Genomic DNA, 14,840 nt, shown 5'->3' with positions numbered 1-14,840 from the left:
ACGCTGGTCTCTGAAGGTGTCGTGTGTAGCGCCCCCCTGACATACTGCGCCCGTGTGCAGCTCACACCCTGCACAATAGGTAAAGCCGCCTCTGGCCTAGACGTTATATTCGTTGGTAGTTGAGCCGTCAGTCTTGATATACTACAGAGATTCTAAGACTGGTTAAAATCCAACGACAACTTATACTAAATCAACTCCACATTATGTGAAACTTTATAATATGAACTAAAAGTACTGCGGTCATTACTGTGCGCGTCACATGTTCAGTCTCATAATATTGCCTTACGGACAATCAATCTTTTTACGCATCCAATACCTTATAATATTGCCTAATATACAGTCAAAATTGCTACGCATCCAATGCTTTTACTATTGAGTATTGTCACATAATGTGGAACACACAAATAGTACCTACTGTACTAATAACAAGCACATCTTTGTGCCAGCTATAATGGTAGTAAGTAGACATGAACATTTAAGAATCATAATACACGGACTGACACAGCCGTATACTGGTTTGGTGTACAAATACTTTTAAAAAACATTACAATTGAGATACAAGACGAAAACAGCTTAAATAGACCTCTATAGGAACATTACTAAAACTTCACTTATATAAAGTTAGAGTTTGTTGTCGCTAGATGTCGCGGAGTGGACGCGAGGCCGCTAGGTGGGGGCCACGGCCGGCGTGGCCACGCTGAACGACGTGATGAACACATTAACGATGGTGACCAGGAACACGCCCAGCACTGTCATGTTATTTATTTTGTCCGCTTTGTGGATGTCATCCTTTTCGTTGACGTCGTACTGGCTGTTCATGATTAGGCCAACACCGACGGCGATCTGAAAATTATACATTATGTAAATGACTATAACTAACGAGTCGGATAAATTGTTCGTATCTCGTAAAAACTACTGAATTCATTTCAATGAAGTTCCTTCCAATGTGAACTTAGCGCCAGACACATTTTCAAGCAAGTTGAAGGACATCAGACATAATTAAATACGACGGTATATTTGGGCCGCATTATAAACACCAGAAGCAGAATTAACCACTATACGACGTCAGGGTGAAATTATAGCATCATAATTCACAACATTGCCTAACTTCGTAGAACATAGGTACCTGTAGGATAATGCTGAGAGAGATGAACGTCACACTGGAGTAGTAGTACGGGTGGTTGGTGGATGATTCCAGAACGTAGCGCAGCTGGTTTGCGTTGGCAGACAACAGCGCCAGGTCCATCATGCCCTGGGCAAGATTCTTCTTCTGTTGGTATGTGTTCATGTTCGGCGTAATCTAAAATGGAATTCAATCATTGCAGTTAAATTTATTTAGGATTAGATAAATTAACAATTAGTAGGCCTACAGACCAAGAGTATTTCTCTTGAAACGAGATGAGCCCTTTGCCGTATCAGACATTTTTTTTTATAGATACAGACCCCGCAGTCATCACCAGGGGAAAAAGCGAATGGAATACTAGAATCCCCCGGCTTAGCGACTAAAAAACCCTGGAAAAAGTTGGAGGAGGAAAATAGGATGGAAAAGTTGATGAAGGAGAAGGGAACATCTTAGGATGGGCGGAGCAGGAAAGGAAGGGAAATGTTTTCGAGTCCATCATAGGCCTCAATCTATACTTACAATCATGAGCGATAAATATCGTCCCGTGCATGGGCGTGTATTTAGTATGGAGATCGAGCGCATAAGCATTGCCTCGGGGGACGTCATTACGTACTTGCGTCTTATCGTAGGGTAACACTATGTAACCTATATGTAAAATACGTACCCCGGGCATGGGTGAGATGGGCCTGTCGTCTCCAAATCTGTTGCCGAGCCCGTTGACGCCATCTGAAATAATTTTGAATTAATAAAGCAGCCCATATTTTAGCATTTAAAGACAATCGACCATTATTCCTTTGCTGTTTATAGGCGGTGGTTATGACTTACCATGAGACCCGACTGCTTTGCCCCCATCTATAATTACAAAATGTATGAGTGATAATGAAAAGGAACGTCAGGGAGGGATTTAAGCGTATAATTTTATGTGCAAAGCTTCGAAACATGCAAATTTTGATCCATTTTGTTTCGCTGTAATTCAGTTTTCGTTTATTCTTAAACAAAGCCACCAAAACTCACTTGACTGAGTGAACTTTTTGCCCGCTTACGTTATAAGAATAAAAAAATACAAAATTCTAAATTATTCCTGTGACGCATTCCAAAATCAATGTTTAGTTTAATTGCAGGGGAAAATAAAGCAATGCCAATCAGAAATGAATGTACTCATCAAGCTATATACAAGGTACTTCAAAGTTTAAAGCCATTTGCAACTGTTGTTTCTACATTTTAACCGACTTCAAAAAAAGGAGTTTATCAATTCGTCGTGTATTTTTTTTGTATTTACTTCAATGCGTGTATTTAGATCTTAAACCTCGCACCTTTAGGACAATATTATTTATGACACAGTTGCAAATAACCTGGTATATTTGCTTACAAGATTTTAAAGATGGATAGATATCCAAAGTAAAAACAATATATTTCTGCCACCAAGCGCCACCACAGTGCGCAATATGTATTGTGTTTCTATTTGAAGGACGTTGAAATAAAATTACTAGCCATTATGTTTATGAGTCGTAATATCTGATGGGACGAATGACGAGTGACCACACGCCACTCTTGTAATTTTAAATTATTCGCTATCTACGCTTGCATGTGCGAACTTGACGCTAATTATCGGGACTAAGGTGCGTTCTTTTATATTTAGAGCATCTATTCTGTATGATAATAAAGTTTTACTTTGTAAAACGCAAAGGATGGCATTTAATAGATAACGCTATAAATTAACAAAATATTGGAAATCAAGTCATTAACATTAATCGAATTAGTGCTCTCCATAGTTTTGGGTACGCTGCGCAGTTGGTCATAAACAAATTCCTTCAAATTATACTAGTAATTGAAGATTATTTACTGTTTATGAACTGTGTACGTAAATAAATACTTTTAATTTAAGGAGCGCTATTTCTGAAGATATTGGACATTGTAAGTTATTTTAAAATTCTTAGAGACATAAGTAATATCATTCCAACTATGGAATGACTTCTAAATACTTTGCCCGGCTTTAACATTTGAAATGCGCTGCTCAGTGACTAATCCGAATAGTCTAATGCCTCATTTAAACTATTGGCGAATAATATGCACAAATACATTGGGACTATGAATTATTATGAGTAACGAATACACCAATTTAAGCTGTTTACACTCGTATTCGTGACTATTCGTCAGTACTTGACAAACATCGACATCAGGGGTTAAACTCTAATGATAGCAGGAAACAAGAGAAACAAGTATTTCTTTTATTTTATAACGCAATTTTTTTTTTCCGTCAGTCTCTCTAAGGCTAATAACCCAAAATTACTACGCCTTTCAAGGCTTCCTATAAACGCTTTCACTTTGCCTTTCAATTATCCAGTGATTTGTGATGAAGTACCCTGTATATAGGTGCAGAGCGTTACTTAACCGTGGAAGGTGTGAGGCGTGTTATGGGCCGTGGACCATTCACCGTAAGGATAGTCGATTTCATCGCCCGACGATGCGAGCCATTTACCGTCGTCGGTGTGGGCGCCGTCTTCGTGCGTCAACCCATCTTCGCTGGCCGGATACTTGTCATCTTCTCCACCTGGAATCAATACATTACAGCTTTGGTAGTGGTTTACGATTCGGCAGTTTGGGGCATGATTTACAATGTTTCAATTGGTGACAAAATTTATGTACTGCAGACTGCCTGGTTTCTAACTGTTGACTTTATTTTCTTGTTATAAATAGATCAATCTTAATTGCCCCGCTTGGGAAATGCTAAGATCTTTGCCACGAGATCATTGAAGCAACTAAGTACGTGTAAATAAACAAGTTGCCTAATGACAAGTGGCCACTGCTGTTTATAAACATCGCACTTTCTGGTGTTAGGATATATTTTATATCCACCAGTATAGCGACCACCATACACAAGATGTTAAAACCCACCATAATCGCCCACGTAAGTGTGTCGCGTTCCGGATCAGCCCATGTATATCCGGTTCAAACAGGCCGGCATAATTGTGTCGACTGTCGAGGGTAGTCTCTCGTCAGTCGACATTCTATTGGAACCCACTCCATATACCGCACATGAAAGAGTAGATAACGAATAATTTAAAATTACAAGAGTGGCGGTCACTTAGCCGTCCCCGTATAAATAAAAAAAAACACTATAAGAAGAGATAGTACGCCACCGATATTTTAATGGGGGAATGCGGAATGGAAGGGGTATGGAATTGAGCTTCCATTATAATCGATGATATAATATAAATAAATAATATCAGCCCTGTATTATATACTTGCCCACTACTGAGCACGGGCCTCCTCTACTAATGAGAGGGATTAGGCCTTAGTCCACCACGCTGGCCTAGTGCGGATTGGTAGACTTCACACACCTGTAATCGATGATGTGACAAAATAAATGTTTGCTCGGCATAATTGTTGCTATCTTTATTAAGCTTTGTTTGTTCAGGCTTCATATGTTTCAAACACAATGAATGGGTTGTTAGATTGCACGTTATCTTAATTCATATATTATGTAGGTAAATATCTACTTAGGATTATGTTTATGTAATTTTCTGCACTATGAATTTATTTTTAGTGATAGAGAAATATTGCAAATCCTCGAACAGTGTATCTTTTTCTACCAAGGTGTGACATGAATGAATAATAGTACAGAAAAAGAGAATCTTCGGTATATTTCAAAGATATTTAAGTAAAATAATAGTTGAATGTTTGAAACAAGCCGTAAAGATATTATAAATCATAAACTGCCAAATTAAGAATTAAAAACCTTTATAACATTGTATGTCTTATTGTGGCATTTAGATTTACATAATGAATACTAAATAAACAATTCTCAGACGGCGGTCATACAAATTCAAATAACATCACGTTATTCTGTTCTCATGCTAACGAATATGTAGCTCTTGGTTATTTAAAATATTAGTATATCAACGTGTCAGGAAGTTTCCTTGACGTTGATTCGGCCAAGTTCAACGAACTCGTATCTATACTACAGTTATTCGACACGTCCAAAGGAAAAAAAACTTGAAAAATTATAGACTAATGTATATTGAATATTTGAATGAACAGTTTTAAGTGCCGACGTATCATATAATCTCGCTAAGAACGGTAGATAGGCTACTATTCTATCAAAGATAAATGTTCCATAGCACATTTAATTTGAGAAAGTTCTGGCAATATCTATTTAACCCTTAACATTATACCTCAGAATAATTATTTATCAAATTCCGTGGTAGCGACCGCACTGATAATGTTCCAAAAGTATAATGTTCATTGACCACAATTATTATCAACTGCGCTATCATACGGCCTTCGTGTGTACCTACAGGTTTTATCATAATTTGCATGTAATTGTCCAAAACAATGGATGACTGTGCCTTTGTTCTACATTCGCATCTTTCCTCGTCGATGATTTCCGCTGTCATAAATACTAAACTTCGAGATTTCGTAAAGAATTTTTACGTTCAAGATCAACGTGTTTGGCCTTTATTGAAGAATGGCACTAGATGTCATCGTTATCACCAATCATCTTTGATATCTATATCGAATGACGCTATTATATAGTGTTTTTAAATATATTCAAAAATTTTTTAACAAGAGAGAATACATAGACCTACAATTTATAAAGGGTTTTTTAAATTTGGGTGTACTTAACGGTATATAGATTCTAGAGTTGTTGTCAATAGCATAGAATAAAGATACGGTATGCTAAAAAGCTAGCCCGATAGGTATAGGTCTGTAATATGTGTACTTAACTTTCTTATTTGGCTTATTCAACCGAGCGTGAGATTTTTGTCCGTCCATCAACTAATCAAACTGTTAAAACTATGACGGAGCAAGGTTTTTGCTGTTTTTTTTTCCGAGCAATGGCTATTGCAATCTGCACCTAATGGCAATATAATGTACCAGCCCTGTATTATATATAGGTACTGGCCCGCTGCTTGATGCTTTTTCTGTAACTGGTCATAGGCCTTAGTCAACAATGCTACCCTAGTGCGGGTTACCATACTTCACATACCTTTGAAATCCTTGAAGTTTCTTATTTCTATAGGGTTTCCTCGTAATGTTTTCCTTCACCGTTTAAGCGAGCGATTATAATTGACAAGCAATACAAACGTAAATAAGAAAAGTCAGAGGTGTGTTTCCAGATGCCCTGGGTTTCGAACCAGCGGGCGTTCTTTTCGGCAGTCAGTCCTATTCCCAACTGTGCTGTCGAACGTCTACCTGTTACCTAGTAGTAACTCCAGTGTAATTAAAGTGAAATACCAAGCAAGAGTTACAACTAGATCCTCGTTAATAACTAACCTATTAAGTCGGTTTATTTCTTTATTAAACTCGGCTTGAATGAGATAATATTAAACAACCTTTTTCATAACATATTCTTAGTTAATAACGATCAGGTTCTCTTGTCCAAGCGTGCTATATATCTAGTAATGTGACAGATGACCAGATAATGTGTAAATAATAACATAACGATCGATATCACGCCTTCCTAATAATAAAATTGTAAAATATTTGCGAATATGCAATAAGTCTAGCAACTGGAGATTAAAATCATATTTTTTTCCTGGTATAGAACATTATTATCGTATTAAAAATGTAGTCCAAATATAATGTGACTAAAGCCAGAGCGTGGTATATGTCGCAATACGAGTATATGTGAGTGAGATATGGCGTGTGCGGGCAAACTGTTCATCTTTACTAGATTTATTTCAATTGAATGACGAGCCGAGCGTCGCGCTTGCTTGATCGTAAGCCTTACCCGCGATTAAACAGCTGCACAGACCTTTAATTTAGAAAGTACTGCGTCAGTCCACTGCGCTCACCCTGACATAAGGTGTAGTCTTAAATTACGCAGAAATTACGCTATATACAGTAAAAATTGGAGCTGAAATATTATGGCGGTTTTTCACTATATATACTGTCTCTACATAAACCGTCTCGGGAACAAAATATATCCAGTACCCTCTTAGCTCTATTTCTTATCCACTTGATTTGTGATATCTCAACAATGAATGTACATAAAACAAGTTTTTAATGTGCTTGCGGAGATAAATAAACGAAGGCAGTCAAGGTCGATGACATAAGCAATAACTTGGCAGTCATTGAAAAACAGCGCGAGTCTTGTGATAATTCGTTCATTATTATGCAGTATAGCAGTCTGTCGCCACCCTGGTATAATGGCAACACGTGCTATGGACTGGGGTGTAATAGGTTCAAATTTCAAGTAGAGCAAATTTTGCGAAGGTTCGCTCCATAGGTAAACAGCTGGTTGTAAAACACCAAGCTAATTTTAAATAGTGTGTTGCGCCTGACCGTACGGCGGCGTGGGAAAGGTAAAAATAGGTAGAATGAGATGATGTATTTGTATTACTCATCAACGAATCTACATGATCGCATAGCTTCCTTTATAAAATCAGTCCACTCATACTTTCTACGTTGTTTCATTCATGACATAGATAAATGGGTAATGGAGATTTCTTACCAATCGGGTGATCCGGCTTGCTTCCATCGATATCCAGAAGTCCTTCATCGATGCCAGGGTATGGGCCGGATGGATTGTGCACTTCGTCGTCCAAGTCATCGATCTCTGGCCCTGGTGAACCATAATAATATTCATTGGAAACGTTAATTGTGAAGGAAGTTATTATGGCAATATACAATATCAGATAGAAGCCTCCTGGGACTAAAACAAAGGAAAAAATATAAAACGAAGATTTGTTAGAATACTAATTACCTTTTATTAGATCATGTGAAATTGCTAAACTTTTACATCTATTGAAAGTTAAGAGACCACAGTGTAACAGAAGGTGGACTGGATATAGTACAACGGTTACACAGAAAATTAAGATGAAGTGGCAGCTTCACTATGTAATCTTATTACCCGTATCGTTCTGTGATCACAATGTCGAAGACCAAAACTACAATCTTTATCACTAAGGGAGGCATTGACAATTTTTTCATAGTCGTGCGTAATTATTTCATATTCTGGTGATCCTGACGACTTGCGAGTCGTCTGGTTAATATTGTAAAGGTGAACTTACCAGCTAATGGTGGTTTTTGCTTCTCTCTGTCAGGCTCCAGGAGCGGCTGCCACGATAGTTCTGTGTCTTTGCCGTGAACGCGGGGCACGTTCGCCTGAAACAAACAATAATGTAAATACTATTAATTAAAAAACAAATGTTGGCGATAGTTTTGAATGTCTTGTCTTATTTCCACGATCCAACTTATAGTGAAAATATATTTCCAACTCCTCCCTATCCTTTTATTTGATTAATTTTATTGCGGGTTAAGACTAATTAGTTGAGAGACTCGCTGAACTTTAACGCTCGGTGTCTTACAACGCGTGCCACTGCCGCTGGCTTACAGGAAATGTAATAGTGGATGTGAGGACGGAATAGTCTCGTAGTCTAATACAAAATAGCCAAGAGAGACGAGCATTTCAACCAAATAGTAAAACAAAACAGATTACTAGGTACAATGTACTATACATAGAAATAAAACATAGAGATTGCATTCACAATCCCTTATGCCGCATTCAGAGTTCGTATCTCCAGACTTCGTATCTCTTCATCGAAAAGAGCCTGAGCATATCCAATAATACATGTATGTGTGTATTTGTTACTCGGCCCAACATTCAAGTTAGGTTACGAGGTACTACGCCTGGTGTGAACGGTAGGTAATACCTGTTCCGCTCGGCAGAACAACACCCGTCATGACCTAATCCATTCGAAAATGGATTTAAAAAAAAATGTCGGATACGTTTCGTGTTATCATATGTGAGTTCATGAACGTTTCGCCGTTTTGACATTGGTTTCAGGCATCGTCACATGAAAATCTTCATGAACATCTAATCCACGCGTATTTAGGCTAATTGCACATAGGTGCAATTCTTTCATAAATAATTATGCTCGTGTAAAAATTAAATTTATGTGACGTATGGATGAACCCTAAGCCAAATTCGTGTCATTCCTTTATTTAACGACATCCGTTTAATTCAATCAGCTTTTGAGTAAAAGACCGTTGCGAGTGAGTTTAGCAGAAAGGATCTTTAGGTTAAATCAATTTAACGTGACGGCGGAAGGAGATAGCTCGGGTTTTCCCGCTCTGACTCCACCATCTGAAACCATTACACTTTATTTTATAATTATAATCAACACGCAACGCGGGATGTGTTCGGGACCCGTGCTTCCCCGAGACACAAGATAATACGTATTTTATCTTCTTAGAACTGACTAATGAATCAAAATGAACCCATATGCATTGTGCACCTAAAATATTATAATATGCGGGTCGCATTGCATTGCGTTTATGCATGAACTATATGTTATGCAATGATAACTTTAAATATATTTTTAATATCGTGTTAGAAGTCATGCATTATAAATACAATACAATCGAGACCCACTGCACCGTGACGATTTTCAAGGCAACAAGCGCAGTGTCGTATAAATAAACTCTATCTTCTAAACTATTAATTAAACTACTGTGATCAATTTTTAGTTGTTTTGGGTCAACTAACATACTGGAATTAATAAATTAAATGATATTGCAACTGCTACAGTTGGCATACGTCAGGTAAGCAATTAGTTACTAGGCATTTTTTAGTTATAGTATAGTATTCGTATCGAGTAAGTTATGGTGTAGAGATATTTCTCTATAATTGTACGGAAAAGAAAATTTATCGTTACCATGATTACACGATTTGCTATTCGAAATTAACAAGTACCCGCTGCTCGTGATACCGTATTTTAACTCAAAATACGCTTACGCGACGCTGCACTGCTCAAACTGTACAAAAATTTACTTAAATAAATCGATAATTTAATGTACACTATAATTATATTCCTGCTCGGTGTACTGCTTGTTTAGACATGCATGAAAAACCCACCAAACACAGTCTTACACGGTATTAGAGAGTTCCGCCAAACGATTCTAAGAAGCTTCCATCATATGTGACGGATCTAAAGAATTCTACGAAACGAGTTTAAAGTATAAATAGTTACGTAAAATCCCGTGAAAACTCATAAATTTTACTGTTAGATACATGGAAAAGAAGATAGTGAGGAAAATTGGCTGACGAAAATACTTTTCTAGTGGCGCCTCTCACGTATGATCATTAACGTGTCTAAGTCGAGGTCATTGTCCGCATAACGTCTGCCAAATCGCTCATATAAAAATATTAAACCACCTTTTGCGAAAATGTGCCGAAATATTACGAAGACATTTGCCTTAATTGCGGAAAGGACTTACAATAAAATATTTTGGAAGATACGTAAAACTGGTGTAAAAAAATGTTTTAAGTCTTTAATTTGTTTTATAAATATTATTTAAACATCAACAATGACTCAATAACTTACATTGTTTTAAGTGATGTAACCACGCATGAGGTATAATATTATAACAGGCATTTTGCAATATACTTCATATATTGGCTTTTTACGTAAAGCAGTCATAGATACAGTACCTTCAATAACATAAAGCAGTCTTCTTCTGTTCATATCTTTTTGGGTCCACTCTTTATTTTCAAAGAAAAATGCTGCCATCATGCTTACCTAACACTTTATGATTTCTATGGTGGATGTGTTTTTATTTATTTGGTATTATTTTATAGTTATGTTTATTATGTAAATTCTCACTTAATTTTGTTGAATTTCCTTAACTGTTTTTATATTTATAAATATAAATGCTATTTCACGCCTGTTAGTGAATAGACTCGTCCATAACACTGTAACTTAATTGAGCACGTTTAGTCTATTAACTGTTAGTGTGTCACTAAATAAATAAATAACATCAGGACCAAAGGGGACAAGGTAGCGTCTATTAAAACCACTACACTTGGCCTAATTGACTGCATGTGTACGATAATAATTAATAATGTATTTGCGACCGATAAGTCGTGAGCCGCCGGATGTTTTGGAGCCGTTTGCAATTAGGTTAAATCGTAGTTTGTATAACGAAGGCTAGCTATCGTGGAAGTATGTAGGGCCTGAGTGGTCAGTATATTTCCTCTTTCTGCATCGATGCATGAGTGTGCTAGCTCCGTTGTTGATGTAAAGGGCATTAAAGCCACAGTATTTAATAGCCATTTGGACTTGTTTCTCGTTACAAAATTTTCTCTATAGCCTATCTATTCAAATAATCATTTTTTCCCATTAGAACAAAGTACTAGGATAAAAGTCTATGTGTCAATCCAAAACATGTTAACATGTGCTAAATTTTATTCAAAAATCCGTGGAGCTGTTAGTGCGTTTACCAAACATCCAAATATATTCACAAACTTGCGCATTTATACTATTGTAATAATAACAATAGCAGCCCGGCATTATATACTGTCCCATTGCTGGACACAGGTCTCCTCTACTACTGAGTGGAATTAGGCCTTAGTCTTCCACGCTGGCCTAGGGCGGATTGGTAGACTTTGCACACAATAAAAAATCCTATAACGAACTTCTCTGGTCTTCAGGTTCCTCTCGATGGATTATTTTACCGTTAAAGCAAGTAATACTTAATTCACAAGGAATACACATATAATTTTAGAAAAGTCAAAGTGTGTCTTTGAGATTTGAACTTGCGGAAATTCGTCACAGCAGTCCATTTCACACACAACTAGGCTATCACCGCTTTTATTTATAGTATTAGTGAGATTTTAAATAGTACTAGAGCAGTAGATTACCATGTGGTACTTTGTGAATATAAGTTTCATATCTTGTTATATAAAAGTGACGCTTATGTGAAGCGTCATAAAGTTCCATAAAAAGGTAGGTACGCTAACTCTGGGAATGGCCGAAAATATTGACAACGTGTAGTAACAAGACGGCGAGGTTGATCAGTATGTGTGCGTCAGAACTAGAACTAATATCACCATATAAGGATCTGGCTATCGTGCCATCCGGTAGAACTAACTAATTGGGTTATTTTATGACGTGTTTTACTGTTAACCTTTGATAATTTAACAAAAGTTTGGCAAACCTCCAGTTATATTTTCATGTGCATTTTTATGAATCTTAATAGTTTCAAAGTTTTCACAAACAATAGTATCGCATATAATACTGCTATATAAACATTATTATTATTATTATTATACAGGGTTATTTTGATATTTCATTTATAAATAAAGCCAAATGTACGTCTTTACATTGTGCCAAATTCATTCGTGAACAACGAATATTTTCACCCAAAAACTTAGTTTCACTAAACTGATTTTTTGATAATTTTGTAGTTTAGCGCGTGTGCGAGTGTGGCGTGTGCATTAGTATTTTTCTGACTGAAAGTATGATGTTGTGGCAGTGTCGAGTTCTCTTAGAGTAATGATAGTGGCATTAGGGCGTGTAAAATTCACTTTTGTTATTTTTTTTTATTATTGAAGTAGTAAGAATAAACAAACAAACAAACAAACTAGGCGAATGGAGCTATGTCACGAGTTGATATAACCTCATACGGTATTGATATAAAATAAAAAATAGTTGGTAAGAATATAACGAATACTGCATCTACATTTAGCAGAGCATCTGGCGGGGAACAATAAACAAACCGCAGATGAAATCAGTATAACACCTGATATTTTCACATGTTGCGATGAGTCTATAAACTTGAATACGTAAGAGCCCAAAATATTTTCATAGGTTCAAGTCAGAACTACATAGAAAAACATACTTACGATAGGAAATTACTCAATAAATCATAATCAAATTATAACCGAAAAATCAGTTGATACTTAGTATATTCCTATGTGTTCATATCATAATTTTGAGGTGCTTAACTTGTTTTTTTCCAGTAATATCAATAATTACCACAATAATACGATTGTATACCACAAAAGTACTTCTATTCCATATCACCAAGTACAAAGAGCGTTACAAATTGCTAGAATGTTTTTCCCCTGTTTTGTGGTATAATATTACGAAAATAATCATCTAGGGAAGTTGAACGTCCTTATAGTGGGGAAGTTATTAAGACCTTCTCGGGACTAGGGCCGGCTTGGTTCCTTCGTGGTCAGGTAAAGTTAAGACTTTTATCACACTGGCGGATTGTAAACGGAATTCAAAGCGAGGCGCGCTCGCCTGGTATAACACAGGCTAAGTTATTAGTGATGATTCCGTTATTATCGCTAGAATACCTTTTAACAATAGTCATTCCTATATGATGTCCGCTAAAAACTAGCAAATATTGATAAACGCATGAGGGACGAATCTCAATTCCAGGGTGTTGATTATAATGTATCCATCTATTATGCAATCAAGTTATAATTTTACGCACCGAAGGCGCGCGTGACGTATCCGCCGCCCTGCCAGAACTTTCTGAACCACAAATGGAAAATTAAACTAAACTGTGTTAGTCACCGTGGATAATTAGATATTTAATTTTAATACCCAATAAAATAATCAATAAAATTTTAAAACCCAGCTTGCCAGTAAAGGATATAGACAATGCAACAGTACTATTGGGGAACCACCTAACAGGGACTTATAAGGTGCGCTCGGTCTTCACACCGAATGCACGGCCATGAATGGAAGGGCTTTAGTCACACAATGCAATGTAATAACTCTTGGTTTCATAATACGTCGAGGCTCTCCTTTTCGCTTCCACCCATCCTAAGAAGATCCTATCCTTCCCCTACTCTCCATTGGGGCCGCCGTGGTTGCTAGGCCACAGATCGCCAGTATTCCGTTCTTAGGTTACTCCCAGTGAAAACAACAGCGGTTCCCTAAAGAAAACTGGGACACATAGCTAAAATGTTAATTAACTATTAGAACTTTACGCATCTTCATTAGACCTCGACTCATGTCTTTGAAATCATGGCGTAATTACAATTTATAATAGTTATAAGATTAGTCAAGTGCGAATTCTTCAAAATTTTATTATGAGGTCGCTCATTGAGTCAACATATCAAGTTCAACGATCTTTTTACTCTTGATGTACATGATGTTACGAAACTACTAGTCACAATTTTGACGTTTCTGAGAATATATGTTTAAACCCAGAATCATCTTCATAATCAGAATCATATTGCAGTAACAGGGCAAAATGTTTGGCCAACCTAACTGTTTATCTTTAGGGCAGCCAAAGGAAGTTAAGAAACACTATAACCACAGTAACCACAGCCTAGTGGTGTTGCGTACGCGGACTGCCGTGCTATGGTTTCGGATTGGATCCAGGATAGAGTAGTGATATTAGGTTTTCTTCTTAGCATCAGCCCAGAGTAGGGTATGGCGACCTAATGGCAGGAAGCTCTCCAAGTATTGGCTAACATGGCTGGTATAACGTAGGTATGTTAAGACTGCCTACTCATGCGAAAGGAAAAGACGTGATGTTATGCACAACCCTGGAAGAGCTCAAGCCTAAGTGTCAATATTTGGATCCATAATGAATATCATTAACATCGGTATTGTATTGTTTATTTCCTCCGATTGAGGATCATGCAATATGTTGAGTCACGCTGGTACATTCCTTAGCTGGTGTAATACTAAGAAAGAAAAATACTATTAAATATTTTTGCGATTTGTCATTAAGAAAACCAATGATAGTTTTGAGGTGAAATGACTAATCAGGACACTTACGGTACGTAATCACTACATACACCTTCAATGATAAATATAAAATAAAATGCATCCAGCATTACCAACATGAAAAAAAAAAATTACTTATTTTTATTTTTTATCTTTATTCGATATTTATCCCATATAAATTCTAACACAGAAAAATGTATTTAAATCTGGTAAATAATCAACAAGTTATTAGCATT

At 36.8% G+C, this 14,840-nt stretch overlaps 1 protein-coding gene across 1 annotated transcript; it reads right to left on the bottom strand.

The window, feature by feature from the left end:
• Positions 1-9: 9 nt before the first annotated feature.
• LOC115451282 (ninjurin-1) lies at positions 10-8,257 on the bottom strand (the record flags this gene model as incomplete). Its single annotated transcript, XM_037446590.1, has 7 exons — positions 10-843; positions 1,127-1,300; positions 1,788-1,849; positions 1,949-1,975; positions 3,558-3,674; positions 7,581-7,691; positions 8,140-8,257. Coding segments are annotated over 7 exons (786 nt in total), but the record flags the coding sequence as incomplete, so codon positions are not given.
• Between the last annotated feature and the right edge of the window lie 6,583 nt (positions 8,258-14,840).

The sequence above is a fragment of the Manduca sexta genome, unplaced genomic scaffold (assembly GCF_014839805.1).
Source record: "Manduca sexta isolate Smith_Timp_Sample1 unplaced genomic scaffold, JHU_Msex_v1.0 HiC_scaffold_3243, whole genome shotgun sequence".
NCBI lineage: Eukaryota > Metazoa > Arthropoda > Insecta > Lepidoptera > Sphingidae > Manduca > Manduca sexta.
The sequence above is the reverse complement of the archived record's forward strand: the minus strand, read 5'-3'. Positions and strand labels throughout refer to the sequence as shown.